Below are 15,912 nucleotides of genomic sequence, written 5' to 3'. Positions count from 1 at the left end.
GAGGCCAAGCAGAGGCCTTACTATGCCGACTACTCCCCCCTGCGTCTGTCCATCCACACACTGTGTACCAGCCACTACCTGGACCTCTTCATCACTTTCATCATCTGCATCAATGTCTTTACCATGAGCATTGAGCACTACAATCAACCGCAGGTAATGTTTGCACATGCAGACACAAACATGATAGTCAGCAACTGTAATCAGACAACATGCCATAAATATGTAATGTTTGGGATTTTCCTAAACAAATCGGCTGCTGTTCCGCAGTCACTGCAACCCATCCACCTCCACAGCACAAGTATGTTTGCAGGCTGCTCCAGTCAATCCCCAGTCCATAATAACAGGACTGTGTTGACACAGCATCAAGGAAACACTTATTTTCAGATTAAACAGCTCTGCAGTTTTAAACTGAAGCTGACAACACTGCCAGCATCAGGTTAAACACGGATTTATGTTCCTACGTCCTAATCCTGTAGATTCCCCTGAAAGTTGACATGTTTTTTGTTTTTTTTTTCTAAGTAGAGATACCACAATCTTCCTCAAGAGCCCTGATAACTTTGTTTTACACTTTTAAATTATGTATTTTCTTTATGATCTGTTCCTCTTCTATAGTTTCAATTAAGTTTACCATATTTGTAGTAAAGCAGCAAAAAAAACTTGCATAATTTGATTTCTTTTTATTTCCGCCAAAAATATAAACTATTAATTGCATTTAGAACTTGTTTGTATTTTATTTGAAAGGTTAAAAAAAACGTGTTTAGTATTGCCAGAGAAAATTAATAAGCATCTAGTCTGTGACATGTTTATGAAATAAATGTGTGTGTGTCTGTGCATGTTTGTGTTTGTCTGCGTGTTCAGTATTTAGAGGAGGTTCTGAAGTACTGTAACTACGTGTTTACCTTCATCTTCGTCATCGAGGCCCTGCTCAAACTTGTGGCATTTGGCATACACAGGTTCTTCAAAGACAGGTAACACACTGGGATGAATGTTGGTGTTCTTACATTATGCACACAATGCTTTAAAATGTAATAGTTAGTATTCATTAAGTAATTGCCATTGTTTCCTAATTCTATGAGTCCTGTTTAGTCCTCCTTTATGCCTGCGTGGCTCCTTTATCTCAGTACACTGAGTTCCAGGGATTGGCTGGTGAGCGTATTCATCTGTCTCAGGGTGCCCTGGCGGAGCCTTACCAGTGATAAACTCAGTGTTTCCTCCACCACAGAAATTTGTGGGTGGGCTAGCCATTAATCTAAACAACCTGCTCACTAATGACCACCAACAGCTAGGCAGCATGACTTCTTCCACTCCTGTGCGCCTGTTCCTCTTTTTAACTAATTCAGACTAAAAAATAACAGGTTTTCAAGAGAGCAGCGTGTAATGCTCTGTTTATTTTACTACCCCCGTCCCCTCACTCACCGTCATCAACTGATGCCACCCACTAGTATCAGATATGATACAGCAAATTCTTAGTTAACCAACAGAGAAGAGGTCTTGACATGCACTCTGTAATACTGGACTGGAGTAACACCGGGTTATGACTTCTTTTTTTTTTCTTTTTTTTTGTACGCACCTAAAATGCTCAACAACGTTTGTTCGTGTGTTTAGGTGGAATCAGTTGGATGTAGCTATAGTGGCGTTGTCCATCATGGGCATCACCCTGGAGGAGCTGAAAATGAACGCAGCACTGCCCATAAATCCTACCATCATCAGAATCATGAGAGTTCTCAGAATAGCACGAGGTAGACACACACGCACGCACACATATATGTATATATATATTTATTTTGTACACAATCACAGAACACATAGTAAGTCATTGTTGTGTCAGCTTGTGAGTCATCACTACAGACTGACACCATAAACACTGTATATGTTGTCAAGCATTTTTTATTAACACATTTTCTTTTAGTGTATATTCTTGATATTCTTGTAAGTTGTGCGTTAAAAGTAATATGTCATGTCTAAGTGTCTCCTAGCTTATAGAAATAAATGCAAATCTGAGTGTCTCCCTGCTGTACTTGCCATACCACAGTAGTATCGTGCTGTGCCATTGTAAGTTCTGCAACGAGTGGGCCAAATGAAATCAGCAACAACTCGCTGTTTAAGACTGCTCCTGTGTCTCCCTGCAGTGCTGAAACTTCTGAAGATGGCCACAGGGATGAGAGCTCTTCTGGATACTGTCATGCAAGCGCTGCCGCAGGTATACACAGACTCTGTGGGGTCTCGAAAAACAAATGAGGAATTTTGGTTTTTGTTTTATTTATGTTTGTCTTTATGAATATAGGATCAGTACAAAGGTCTTCTTTGGAATAGAAAGCTTGTTGATGAATATTTAACACAAGGAATACCCTTCCACGTTATAAAATTTGTATGCTGACCCTAAAATGACCAGTTTTGTACGTTTCATTCCTAACCTCTCTACGGCTGAATTGTGCCCTCCATTTGATGTGTTATTAAATGTGCATGATAAAGTAATAAATGCCAAAAAAACGAACACAGGGAGCAATTTGTTGTAATCACAAAAACTCAGAGGAAATTAAGTTCCACTATTGAGCAGTGTCTTGTCGTGTAAGCAAAACTTTTAGAGTCAGGGTGTACAGACGACTTCCCGGATTTTACTCGATGTGCTTTTTTTTCCATCCAGCCAACCCACTCCTTATAAAGTGTGTCCATGGTTGTTGCAGGAGTATCTCAGGTCTCCCTCTCTCTCCTAATGTCTGGCACAACTCTTAGAGGCAAAGAGCAGCTGCACTAAAGATGATGATGCACATGCAGTGACAGACTCCATTTATTTCCCATTTTCTAAATGTCAACTGTACAGATATAACAATCAGGGCACAGAGTGCACACGTACAGACTTTAAGGAACTGGATAAAAGACAACCTGATGGTATGATACAGATGTAGTCATAGGAAGTGCATAAAGTTCACAGGGTCTGCTGAGAATCCTCCGTGATGACTGTTTTTTTTTTCATGGCACTCCAGGTTCACTGCCAGATTTCTCGGTGTACTGAGTAGAAAGCTGCTGTCAGTGAATCAGCTCAGACTTTTAAAAGAAAATGTCAAACATTTCAGTGATTTTTCAGCGGCAAAAACACGTCTGCCTGTTCATTTAAAGGATTTCATGAAAGAAGTCCATGTCACTATGTTGTATTATAGGCAGTTTATCAATTTAGTCTTCCTGTTTGAAAATTAAACTGACTTCAGGTAGCATGGATACACAAAGATGTTAGTATCAGTATCAGTAAATCTCAAACAACAGTTCACTTAGGTGCAAGACATTTTTGTTAATATGTTCTTTCCATTTCTGTTGCATGGTTAAATGATTGTCAAATGGTAATGAATACAGTGAAATAAATCTTAATGCCTTCTATTCCCTGCAGCTTTGAAAAATGCAATATTTATGCTCTAGTGTTTGGTGTGTAGGGGGATCTAACATGCGTTTTGCTTCCAGGTGGGAAATCTCGGTCTCCTCTTCATGCTGCTCTTCTTCATCTATGCTGCGCTGGGAGTGGAGCTCTTTGGCAAATTGGGTCAGTCACATTACTGGCAAAAAAACCACACACACACACACACACACACACACACACACACACACACACACACACACACACACACACACACACACATACGCCACAGTCTACAAGCTTCAGCAAAAAAAAGGTTTCTGAATCCAATCATTACTACCACAGTCACGACTTACTGAAAATTTGCCTGCTTGAACTGCCTCTGTCAAATCCTCAGTCTCTACCCCCATCTGTCTCCCTTTCTCTCTCTCTCTCTCCACCATTCTCACATCAGAGGCCTGTTTTGAAAAAGAGAAGATCACATTTGCATGATCATGTTTATTTACATATTGCCTCCTCAATAGGCCAGCTCTAACCAACTAATTTTCTTTGAGAGTGCAACAATGTGTGAGGGAAGAGGGTTTAGCAAAAAGGCATTTGGGAGGACAAAATGAAAACAACTTGTTGATGAAGAGGTTGCCTTCTGTGAAATGTTATTATCATTCTGCTCTACGCACTGGGAAACTGAAGGGATGTCTGTTCTATCATAAAGTGAAAATCCCACTCCATTTTTGCCATGATTTGTGCTCTTGTCAAAGCTGCTGACAAAAGCTTTTGGATGTGCCGAACTCCTTGTTTCCACTATGTGTGCCTCACTTTAAATGCTGTTTTAAGGCTTAAAAAGCTGAGGGAGTGAACTGTATTTTGGTACAGGCTTGTAGGGAAGTTTGGTGGAGAATGTTGCAGTACAGCTTGTTGAGGACCAGGAAACGTTACTATTACTTTACATCCACAGTGATGTTCGTGACTTAACCAATTTTGACCCAGTCATCACTGGAGCTCACAGTATTTTGGGTTTTCTTCTGGCTTCTCAGAAGAAATCTTAGACATTTTTAATCTGCTAAATGTTTCTGGAAGTTCGCAGTGATGAACACCTAGTGAATTTTACGTGGCTCTTTGCTGCTTTTTATATCATATATTTCCCATGAAAGGTTTTGCAATAAAGGAACTTCACTTGTTCCATCAGAGGGCTAATGTCTGTGATTATCCTTAAGCAGCCTACACACAATAAAAAGGAAGCACTATAAAGTAATAAAGCCCTCCAATTGTTTGAGTTTTTTTGGGGTTCCGTGTGGTTTTACACTTCCGTTTTGTGATAAAGTTTAGTTCTTCCACTCCCCACAAAGATCACTGAAAAAATTATGAATTATTTCTACACCTTAGAAACCCTCTCAAAGCACCACCAATAACTGGCTCGTGACATTTCTCTGCCCTCGCACAAAGACAGTGTAAGATCTGAAATTCCTTTGGGAGACCTAAGACATGGGTGATATCGTATGTTGGCGCTCTGGGCGTCTTAAATCTTTGCCTCTGTTGTCTGCAGAAGGCTGAACAGATAAGAGAAGGTCATAAGCGAAGGAGATAGGAAAGGAGATGGAATGAGGGTTTGAATATTAATACTCCTATTGTTGGATTTAAACTGGGGATTGAAAATGTTTCATCTTGAATCTGAATCTAAATCAGGTTGTCCAGACGAATCCCCATTTCCATCCCCATGGTTTTACTTCTGAGCCATGACTCAGGCGTGGGGCACGGAAGCTCCAGTATACTATCTACTGGAAGAATGGCTGCTAAGACCTGCATTTTTAGTTTCACAATCAAATTCTTGTTCACACTGGTTTGATTTTGTATCATCTAGGTTCTTTTAAAGGATCTTTCCCCTTTTGATCTCGCCAACTTTTTCTCTGTGATGTTTTTATATGTCATAAAATCTATGGTATTATCATCCTTTTGTCTATTAAAGGTATGTCTACCATGTCTTTGTGACACAATGTGTTTCAGTTTTGCTTGAAAAGAGCAATATGCATAAAGTTTGATTCCATGTATTCTTATAGAAAGTTGCCCTATTTATTTCCTCTGAGCTGCACACTGGCATTGTTAAACCCTCTTGTTTTTTCTCCTGGTGACTGATTCTTACAGTAAGAAACAAGGTATATAATACTCCAAGGACTGTCTCGCTCCTCTCTAGATTCCTCTTACATAGGAAGATATTGTCTGGTGGCTGTTCTGATTCTGGAAAAAGGCTCCTGAGGGCTTCCTGTCAAATTAACCCTGAAACTTTCCCCGTCCTCCAGAAGACAGCTGTCTATTCTCCTCTCCTGTGTCATGACCACACGGACACACTGCTCTGCAGCTCATCTGTTTGTGTGTTCAGTGTATGCTGTTTTCCAATCTTACTTTCTGAATGAGATACTGACCCCTAAATGACCGCACGCGCTCACTTTTATTCCTGTTACTTTTACTTTCATCAATATGTCTGTAGCGCCATGAAATTGATGTCTGTCTATGTTTGTGTGTTGATTAGAGTGCAATGACAACAACCCGTGTGAGGGCTTGAGTCGTCACGCAACTTTTGAAAACTTTGGGATGGCCTTCCTCACACTGTTTCGAGTGTCCACTGGAGACAACTGGAATGGGATTATGAAAGTATGAACACACACTCTCTCATAAATGATGACTAGATTATCTCATAACCACAGAGAGAGCAATGACCTCCAAAACCAATTATAGAATAATAGAGTAGCTTAGAGCCGAGCAAAGTCAACACTTTCACATCCTAATTTTGACTTTATTAAAAAATGTGTATGATATAATGATGTATGATATAACCGCCCCTAACTTACTCTAAAAATATATGTAAGATAAATGCTGTAACTGTCTTTGTGAACACAAGAGCTACGTGACCATGTTAGTCAAAGATGTCCACACATTCACCAGTTTTGTTTTTTTTTCAGTCCAGAAGAAAAAACACGGTGTAAACAGTGGATGTACAATAACAGCGCCTGAATGTTACATCCTTAATGTGATGTATGCCTTTTGACACGTAATGTTTGAGACATTCTTATGTGTCAACGTATGGGATGTCAGACAAGATAATAGGAGTGGTTCACTGGTTTGAGTTTTTATTTACCGTAACTAAACTGACGAGGTGACATTTAAAGAGACACTGTTTTACAGAAATTTAAAGTCCCTATTTCCCCATTACACGACCTTTAATGTGGTAGATTTATGTATGTGGATGTCACTACACAGAGGGCAAAGACAGTAACAGCAACTTTAATTTCAACACACAGCTTCTATGTCACTCCCACTATCTTTGTTTCCCCTTAAATTCTTCTAATTTTGTAATTTTCTAAAGTACTAAATGAGGCTCCATGTCAATTTGCCATTGTTACAAAATCATTTAACATTTCAAAGCCTTTAAGAATATAATATATTGTTCAGTTTTGCATATCCTGTAATAACTGCTAACGTGTGTGTCTACACTTTATCCGTTTCTCTTGTTCCCCTCCTCTCCTTTCTGTCCCTCTTTCTGTCTGAATCTTTCTCTGTCTCTTAAGGACACATTAAGAGAGTGTCATCCAGATGACCGCCACTGTCTCTCCTACCTGCCCTTGGTCTCTCCAATTTACTTTGTCACGTTTGTGCTCATGGCCCAGTTTGTGCTGGTCAATGTGGTGGTGGCTGTTTTGATGAAACATTTAGAGGAAAGCAACAAGGTACAGTGACTAGAAAGGACATTGGGTAAATATGTACCTGTGTGAACAAAGACCATATGTCTATAGCCAAAGGGTATAGAGACACATATCTATTTACTCATGACATGCATATGATGGTTACTGTCTCATTGCAGTTTTGTCTCTTTTGGGCTGAAATTGACACTTTTTTTTAATGCATGTCGACATGTGCATTACGTAAATGTGCATCTATTTTTGCAGGAGGCTAAAGAGGATGCAGAGATGGATGCAGAGATTGCCTTGGAAATGGCTATGGAGAGGCAGCGCAGATTAAGCACAACCTCCAATAACAGCTCAGTGGGAGGAACTTACGTTGGGCCATGTCCGCATTCACCTGGGCAGGTAGGAAAGATATTACCTTGCTTATCGGTCAGTCAGGAAAGTAACCCTGAAACTGCACTGGAAGCGTAAGTCAGGGTGTAATGGAAAAAAGTAGCATTGGCAACTTGTGGTACATGGTTCTGAATATGTTCTTACAGTGTGTTGCAGTATTACTGAATAAAACAGTATGTAAACATCAGTGCGTGAGCTGTATGGTCTCTGTCTCCCCCTGTAGGAGGAAGAGGTCCAGTATGAAGATCAAGATCTGCTGTCATCAAGGAAGATGTCCATATCCAGGATGCACTCTCTGCCTAACGACAGCTACATGTTCCAACCTGTGCGCCCCGCTAGCGCCCCCTACCCTTTGGAGGAGGTGGATCTAAGTCCCCAGCACCAGCATTCAGGTAACTTATCTGTTTCCGGATTTAAATATTAAACATGATATTACAATCTTTATTAACATGGAGTTGTGGTGCTCTATCTGGCCCCCACTGAGATTATGCTAACAGACACAGGTGCTAATCCTGTTCACTAAACTTCCCATTGACTAAGATTGTTCCATGATACATATGTGTTTCCAGGCACCAAACTAAATTAAATGCTTTCCAGCACACCCGGCTAATGCTATGAGTTAATTTAAATTAAGGACTGAAGTGTCAACTATCAGTAATAGTATTTGGTTTTTATAGAGTATTGTATCCCCCAGTAGCTCTTGAGTGTGTGTTAAGATAATAGAGGTTTAAAGTGTGACTAAAGCCCCAATCTGGAATAACTGCAGCATTTTGCAGTACTGCCAAATTAGGACAGATGGGACTGAATGATAGAAGTTTATGTTATTCCAAGCCTTCACACATTTATGATTCAAAATCCGGGTCTAGTTTGATTTCAACAGAGGATATAGAACACAAGTTGTTGGTCGGACACAATAATGAAAACATGAAACTGGCATTGTGAGTTATCAGCACATGGCAGTGGACACTAACCAGTCTTTTCCATACCAGTCCACACATTCCTCTTTACGGTGCTAATTATGTCAATCAACTGCAGTTCAGTTGGTCGTCCAAAACGGTGCTGTTATATCACACTGTGAGACACATCCGCTGACGGCCAATTCGGAGGTTTGGCGGCCAAAGACAGCCTGTGGCAAAATTCACACAGTGTCAGAAATTTTGGATCAAATTCTCACAGTGTGACTTCTGCTACGGCCCATGTCTTCGAAGCAGTTAATCAGAATATGACCCAAACTGAGGCAGAACACAACAGCCCATTTTTGAATAAAGGTTAGGAAATTAAAAAAAAACACACAATTTGCCCTAGCCACAACCGGATCCACACTCTGCTTCTCCTCCTCCTCTCTTATGGTTTTTCGATGTTTCGCGATAACACACCACTGATTTATGTTCAACTTGAGGAAGAAATGCACATCAAAAATGTATGCCATAACATACATTTTTTTTCTCCAGTTACAGCTTGTGTCTGTAGTCAGTCAGAGTAGAAGCAGCATAACCGTACATAGAACACGACTCAAAGCACTGACAAGCACTGTTTTATCTGCAGTCAGATTCTAATGGCATGTTGTGGCCAGGCTCCGGACAGGCCCTGCTCTGTCCCAAGGTACTCACTGTAGTGGATGAGCTGATAAATGTGAATCTCTGCAACCTTCTCACAGGCTCATCTGCTCAGATGTGGAATGGCTGAATACACAGCTAGCGTGATGGTTAACTTCACGGCCAAGCTGCAAAGTCAAAAACCAGTATTGCATGTGTAAAAAAATTTAATCATTACAGCTTTGATGCCTTGTTTATTATTTGCGTTTTAGGATTAAAAGGGATAGATTTATAATCAAGTGGCTTTTCAGCTTGGACTACAAGGACCAACTTAAAATTGACTTGTTTAAGATATAACTGTGACTTTGCTGCAATGTTTTTACCATGTTTTACTTTTATTACATCTGAACTCACAGGTGTACCAGACCTGTGTGTGCAGAATGTCTAAGACCCTGGTTACGCAGCAGTTAAACAGTCAACAGAAATTACATTTCTGATGGAGTTGCTTTCTCCTCACCTCTTTGCAATCACACTCACAGTTTGTAGCACTGGAGTGCTACATGTTATCAGGACCATAAAACTCTCTGGCAGGACTGTCAAAATGCAGTCACATGGAACTGTTAGTGTAACCAAGATCTGATGCAGAATATTACATCCAGAAACTGGCCTTATACTGTACTGTATGACTATCCCTGATATTTAGTTCACTGCTGCTACTTTACTGATAACTTTTCTGTTTTGATTAGCAAAAATGCGCTAATGATTTCTATTCTATTCTATTCTATTCAACACTTTATTTTGATAGCTAATTTGAAGTATTCTAAATAAAGATCAAGAATGAAATGAAATTAAACCTGAAAATTGAGTTTTTAGTTGAATTGTTCTTCTTGTTTCTTAAATCTAAATATGCTATAAAGATAAAGTGTTAGCAATATTATGTTTTTTTATAATGATTGCTTAAATATAATGACTTCAGATTATCCCAAAGTAATAGGAGTTTGTCAGTATGAGTGCATGTGAGTGTATTTGCCCCAATATGCATGTGTTTTCTGCATGTGTTTGCACTGAAAGTTTGTACCGGTGATTGTATCACGTGTCCAATTCAAACACTTTCCATTCGAACCTTCAGGCTCAGTGACTTCGGTGCACTCCCAGCCATGTGAGAGTCGCATTCTGCTGCAGGTATCGGACGTTTCCCCCAATCACCCTCAGTCACCTCTGACCCTCACCCGGCCCCGCATCGCCCCGCCCATGCCCAGCCCCTCGCCACGTGCCCTGCGCAGACAGGTGAGAGCTGCCTACATACACACACACACACACACACAGCCACTGAGATTTATTGAGGATAAGTGTAATGGTGGTGTGTTTTTGTACTTTACGTTGCAGGTGGCAGTTAAAGTGGATTCGTTGGAATCCCAGGGTTGTGAGCAACAAGAGAGGCCAAATCCTGTCCATCTGCCTCCTCTGTCCCCTTCTCCCCTCTCTCCCCTCACTCCCCTCTCTCCTCATACGTCCTCCCCATCTCCCCTTCCTCCTCCTCCACCCTCCTCCCCTTCAGCCCTCTCCCTCCCACCCTGCTCCCCCTCTGCCTTCCCACTCCCTCCCCCTTCTCCCTCTCCTCTGCCTCCTCTGCTGTCTTCACCCTTTCCCCTCCCTCCTCCGCCATCTTCCCCCTCGCTTCTTCTCCCCCCACCGCCCTCCCCCCGTCTCCCCCTGCCCCCCCCCAGCCTGCGGAGACTTAGACCACCCTCCGCTGCTTCCCTCTGTGATCCCGCCGATGAGGAGGTGTATCACATCACCAGCTCAGCCCGCCACAGGTGGAGAGATGAGGAGGGAGGCGGACAGGAGAACAGAGGGAAGGCTGGCCGCAGCCACTCCCTCTCCCCTTACACTGCCCCATATTCTCTTGACTCCTGCCCTCCTCCTCCCCCACTACTGCCTTCCTCCTCAAGGAGCACACTCAGTCTTCTCGGGGCAGGATTGAAGGACCGTGACTTTAGGAAGGGCTTCAGCGTCGACAACCAGGGCTTCCTGGACAAGCCGTCATCATTATCTGTTGACGACCAGCGCCGCCACTCCATCGAAGTCTGCCTCCCACAGGCTGTCATCACCAGTGATGACCAACTCTTTACACAGGAGGCCCACCGGTCGGAAAAGGGCGGTCAGGCATTTCCTGTGAGGGTGCAGTCAGTCAGGGGCGGCCACAGTAAGAAGAAGTTGAGTCCTCCCTGTATATCCATCCATCCGCCCTCAGAGAGGGAACGCCCCCAAATCGCCTCACCCCCACAACTTGCTGACTGCGGCATGATGCTGAGACGCAGGACACCCTCCTATGACTTGACCCCGTACACACAGTCAAACAGCCACACGCAAGACGTCCCGGTGGATACACAGATGCACTCCCCGATGCACACAGCGCTAACACCTATCCACATACCATTGCAAGCACACTCACCGACTCACACACTGACACCCTCGCGGGCATCTACGCCAACACACACTCAGGCATACACTCCACCGCACCCATCCACACCTACACATCCACACATCCCCATCAGCCCAAACATCTTTATCCAGCCTCATGCACCTCCTGTCCCAAACACTATGCCTTTCTCACAGACACACTCCCTCTCCCCTGCTGCAAGGCACTCCTCTCTCACAGGGGACTACGTCCCCCTCCCCCAGTTCACCTTTGACCAACCACAGTCCAGATACATGAGCGGCCTGTCAGCTGGCCTATCAGACACGGATACAGCTACCTGCTCTTCCCCTTTTGACACCAGACTGGGAAGCGGTGCAGGATTCAGTGCAAAGAACCGGAGGACGGCCCAATGAACAACGAGCATTGCCTTCAGGAAGTCAATGTGTTTGGTCCAGAATAAGATGGAGTAGTGGGGCCTCAGCTGACCTCTGCAGAGACTGGTGCTGGGGGGAGAATGAGAGAAAGAGGTTTACTGGTAGAGGGACTTTTTTTGTTTTTGTTTTGATGAATACTGAGAAGACATTGATTACTCTTTCCAGAAAGAGGCTGGTACTGTCCTGTCCTAGAATAATATACAGTGGATCCATTTTCCTGAACCCAGCGCAAAGGACAGCAGATCCACTGAAGCTGTACCAGTCAAACACTACCCACTGTACATGGTGTGTTCAGACTGATACTAATAACACACCAGAACTAAAGCCACCTAACTCCGTAGCCAAAGTTTTTTTGACACACTGTCCCTACCCACGCGAGCGAATCAGGAAGCAGCGTCTGGCTGATAACCTCTGACCTTCACAGGAAGCGGTTTGTGAAATGCGAGCGTGGGGGGAATTGTGGGATATGCAACTTCAGGTTTTCTACAGAAGTTCTACTTGCCCCTCCTCTGCTCCTCGATCACATTGATCAGAGCAGAAGTGTGTGTGTGTGTGTGTGTGAGTGAGCGTGTGTGCATTTTCCTGTGTGCGAGTATTGTCAAATCTGTTGTCATGGAAGTCGGCCATGTTATTCTTACGCCTGCAACGACAGAGAGGGGGAGCAGAGCAGAGCTGTAGTGTATGTTTATCTGTGTATCTGTGCAGTGTAAATAAAGGAAAATACTGTATTTGGTGAGATTAAAATAGCTCTATCCATATGCACATATTTTTATAGAAATCTAAAATGTTTTTTGCACACAGATTTGAATTTCAAGTTGCTTGTTTTTCCTCTGTTGTCCTCTTGTGAATGTATGTTTCTTTTCAAAACAGAGAGTGCAGTGAGGGAGATCAGCCCTCCTCTCAACAGACTAGCTGAGGTTGAGGATTGGGATTTTATTTTTTTATGTTGGACTAGAGACAGAAGAGAACAGGTTTGGGATGTGTTTCTGTAGCTTTGTCTCAGATTTCTATGTATCTGGTGTCCAAATAACAGTCTTAAGAAGTGGGCTCAGTGATGCAGATATAGACTCTGCAGAGAGTGCAGTTTTTTAAATCTGTGTTAAGGTGTTAGGGTTAATAGCTAAACCCGCGTGCTGTCTCTCCACACATTTAAATTTAATTTGGCCATTACTCCAAAAGAATCAAAAATGGGTTTTACAGTTTACTACACTTTAGTGACTTTATAAAAGAGTCAATTTTATGCAACACAGAAAGAAATGAGTGCACTTTATTTTTATTGGTCCAGATATATCATAAAATAACAACTTGTAGGCAGCTAAATATCTCTGTAGGCTGCTGGCAGTGAGACAATAAACATCATAAACAAAATTTAGTATTATACCCATAAAAAAAGGTATGACATGGCATCACTGAGCCTCTCTTCTATAACTGTTTTCAAGCTGAATCAGCTCTGACACCACTTAGTGTTTCTGTACATCTAAAGACAACCAAACTAACTAACTTACTAAATATGTGTAGCCAGAGTGCAATAATAATATATATTTGTGGAAAATATAGTGAAATCCACACTATATAAAAAAAACCACACTCTTGTGTTCGTACATACTGTAGAACTACTATATATATGATATAAACCCGTTTTATATGATGATTGAGAGTGTTTCTATCTCTAGTGTTCATGCTACTATTGGGTTACTTGCCCCCTGCGTGTGGCTGCGGTGGCATGGGTGTGGCTGGCAGCAGTTCAAGATACTGTAGAATCGTCCAAAAGCTCAGGCCCACCTGCTGATGGTGTTATCGTAAACAGAAGAGTGACATGCATCCCTGCATCCTCAATAAGTCATTCATCACTCCTCTTTTTTTTTTTTTCTTGTCCCTAACAACCCACCTTAACTGCAAACACATCAGATCAGCATGAGTTAACACATTGTATTTGTTAAGTACATACGAGTTATGGTAAATTAACCCATCTACAGATGAAATCCTGCAACCCTTAAGGTGTGAATGACAAAGTATGGCTAGTACTTTCCTTCCAGTGGCTGAATGTTCTTTCAGGAAGCCATACTTTACTATTCCAGCACAGCACAATATGTATTCCTGTTGTGTGCACAGTCTAGTATCGCACAGGCACACAAGAAGCTGCTAGGTACTGATTCCCCTCTCAAAGGCAGCTGGCAGGGACGACATCGTCATAGATTTTTCAAATTTTCTTTTGCCTGATCAGCGTGTAACATGCACAAGTCCTCAGTAATCTGAGTGAAAACCAAAGTGCTTTGATGCGGCACCATAATCATCTTTATAGGTTTTGCCAACCAAACCAACCAAATTTAAAGTATCTGTGACTGATTTAACTGGTTCAAAAAGGAAAGGGTCTTTGCAGGCTGGTAAAAAGTCAGAGGACAAATGACTTTTGTGTTTAATTTTTGGATACACAATTGGTCTTAAATCCAGCTAAAACAGGCATTAAAAGGGCAACAGAGTTTGCTGATCCCAACAGAGACCACTGTAAGAATAAGGTCAGAGATAGAAAGAGGTCCAGATTATTTTTGATTAATATTATCAGATTATCATTCTCCTTCTACACTCATTAGCTTTACATGTCCCCAGCAGTATGCATGTAGAGGGCAACATTTTGTGATAAAACACTAGGGAACGTTACATAGAAAATTGCTGCTGATGAACACAACTGCCAGCTTGTTCCCCTTTTGAAAGCACCCTTCTTCCACTTCTCACATTCAGAGGCACATCTGATGTTCGATTCTGAGATGTTGTACTCTCTCCTGAACATGGCACAGTTGGTCATTCCCCTGGATTAAAATCAATTTCATTCAGTATGTGCTTGAACACACTGTTATTGTGTATCTGCTTTGTCCTGTTTAATGTCTTCTTCCTGCACAGATTGTCAGTAATGGGAGATTTTAAGTTGTCTGAGGCAGCCACTTTCTGTCTCATTTCTTATTTGACTTAGTGCAGACAACCCCGATCTACAGCATATTGCCATAATAATCAACAATAATTTGGTAGAGTGACTGCATAATTGTTCTTACGATTTACAGATCTTTGGATCTCAGTATTTAAATCCTGTTTTTGAGGGAACAGTTTTGACTATTGCATGTTCTGATTTAAGAAAAAAAATCTTTTGGGAAGGAGTCATCTGGATGTTTTAGAGATTTTGATATTTCCATTTTCTGATGTTTCCATTTGTAGATTGACTACCTAATTGCACTGGGCTCTGATTAATTGGTATCTGATAAAATACTGATTAAATGACCCTATTCTTTATTGTCCACTGCAATACTGGGTGGTTATTTACTGTATGAGGACTGAGCTCCTCTTTATACAGTTTTATAGAGAGAAATGGAAACCTAGTTGGTTCTATTTTGTTCAGAACCAATGTTATTTAATGTTGAGGTGAACCTCTTTTCACGTACTCTAAAAATGGTAGAACTCTGGTGAAGGTGAAACTAATTAACTAATGTATATTTTATGTAGGAGTAGCCTTGGCCCTGTTGCTCTGTAACAGACAGATCGGGATAGTAATAAGTTGTGTTTTCTGGGTTGACACTGAGCTGGTCCGGCCTCGGAGTATAGCCGATCACGCTCCCGACACAACACAAGTTTTACGACAACAGCAGACTCCAGTAAGTTCAAACTGTGATAGAACTTGACTTTGATGAATCAGAAGCCTTGTGTTTTCTTTCTTTCTTTCTTTCTTTCTTTTTTTTAATAACCCTTCAGTGATTGGCCCAGGCACCCCCCACCCCCAAACCCCCCCAAGCCTTACAAGGAGGGGAGGAGGTGTGCTCTGTTTCTCAGAGGAGAGCCAACGTGTCTGCAATAATAAGCACTCCATTATCCCCCATTATAAAGGGAGAAGGGAGGGGACAGGGGAGGTGTTTAAAGGCTCGACACACAGTCGGACTCTCTACATTGTATCGTTGCTGATTATTGTGTAATGACCAACCGTTGTCCTGAAGGATGTTACCTTGTCTATTAAAAAATACAAGATTTTTTTATTCCTGACACGTCGTCTGCTTTGTTTCTTCCGCTGATGGTGTAACTTTCATCGTTATTCATTCCCACAGTATATATTTTAACCTGGCCA

The 15,912-nt window shown here is 42.0% G+C and overlaps 1 protein-coding gene across 1 annotated transcript in view; it reads left to right on the top strand.

The window, feature by feature from the left end:
* cacna1ha (calcium channel, voltage-dependent, T type, alpha 1H subunit a) overlaps positions 1-15,751 on the top strand; it is a 112,819-nt gene extending 97,068 nt beyond the window's left edge. The window contains exons 29-39 of the mRNA XM_040120253.1: positions 2-153; positions 859-968; positions 1,606-1,739; positions 2,130-2,200; positions 3,454-3,532; positions 5,871-5,992; positions 6,907-7,065; positions 7,285-7,425; positions 7,640-7,808; positions 10,081-10,238; positions 10,338-15,751. Of these exons, the coding sequence (XP_039976187.1) occupies positions 2-153; positions 859-968; positions 1,606-1,739; positions 2,130-2,200; positions 3,454-3,532; positions 5,871-5,992; positions 6,907-7,065; positions 7,285-7,425; positions 7,640-7,808; positions 10,081-10,238; positions 10,338-11,786 (2,744 nt within the window). The 3' untranslated portion in view covers positions 11,787-15,751. The remainder of the gene's footprint in view (position 1; positions 154-858; positions 969-1,605; positions 1,740-2,129; positions 2,201-3,453; positions 3,533-5,870; positions 5,993-6,906; positions 7,066-7,284; positions 7,426-7,639; positions 7,809-10,080; positions 10,239-10,337) is intronic.
* The last annotated feature ends 161 nt before the right edge of the window (positions 15,752-15,912 follow it).

The sequence above is a fragment of the Xiphias gladius genome, chromosome 3, assembly GCF_016859285.1.
Source record: "Xiphias gladius isolate SHS-SW01 ecotype Sanya breed wild chromosome 3, ASM1685928v1, whole genome shotgun sequence".
Lineage (NCBI taxonomy): Eukaryota > Metazoa > Chordata > Actinopteri > Istiophoriformes > Xiphiidae > Xiphias > Xiphias gladius.
This window is presented reverse-complemented; position numbering and strand designations above follow the sequence as displayed.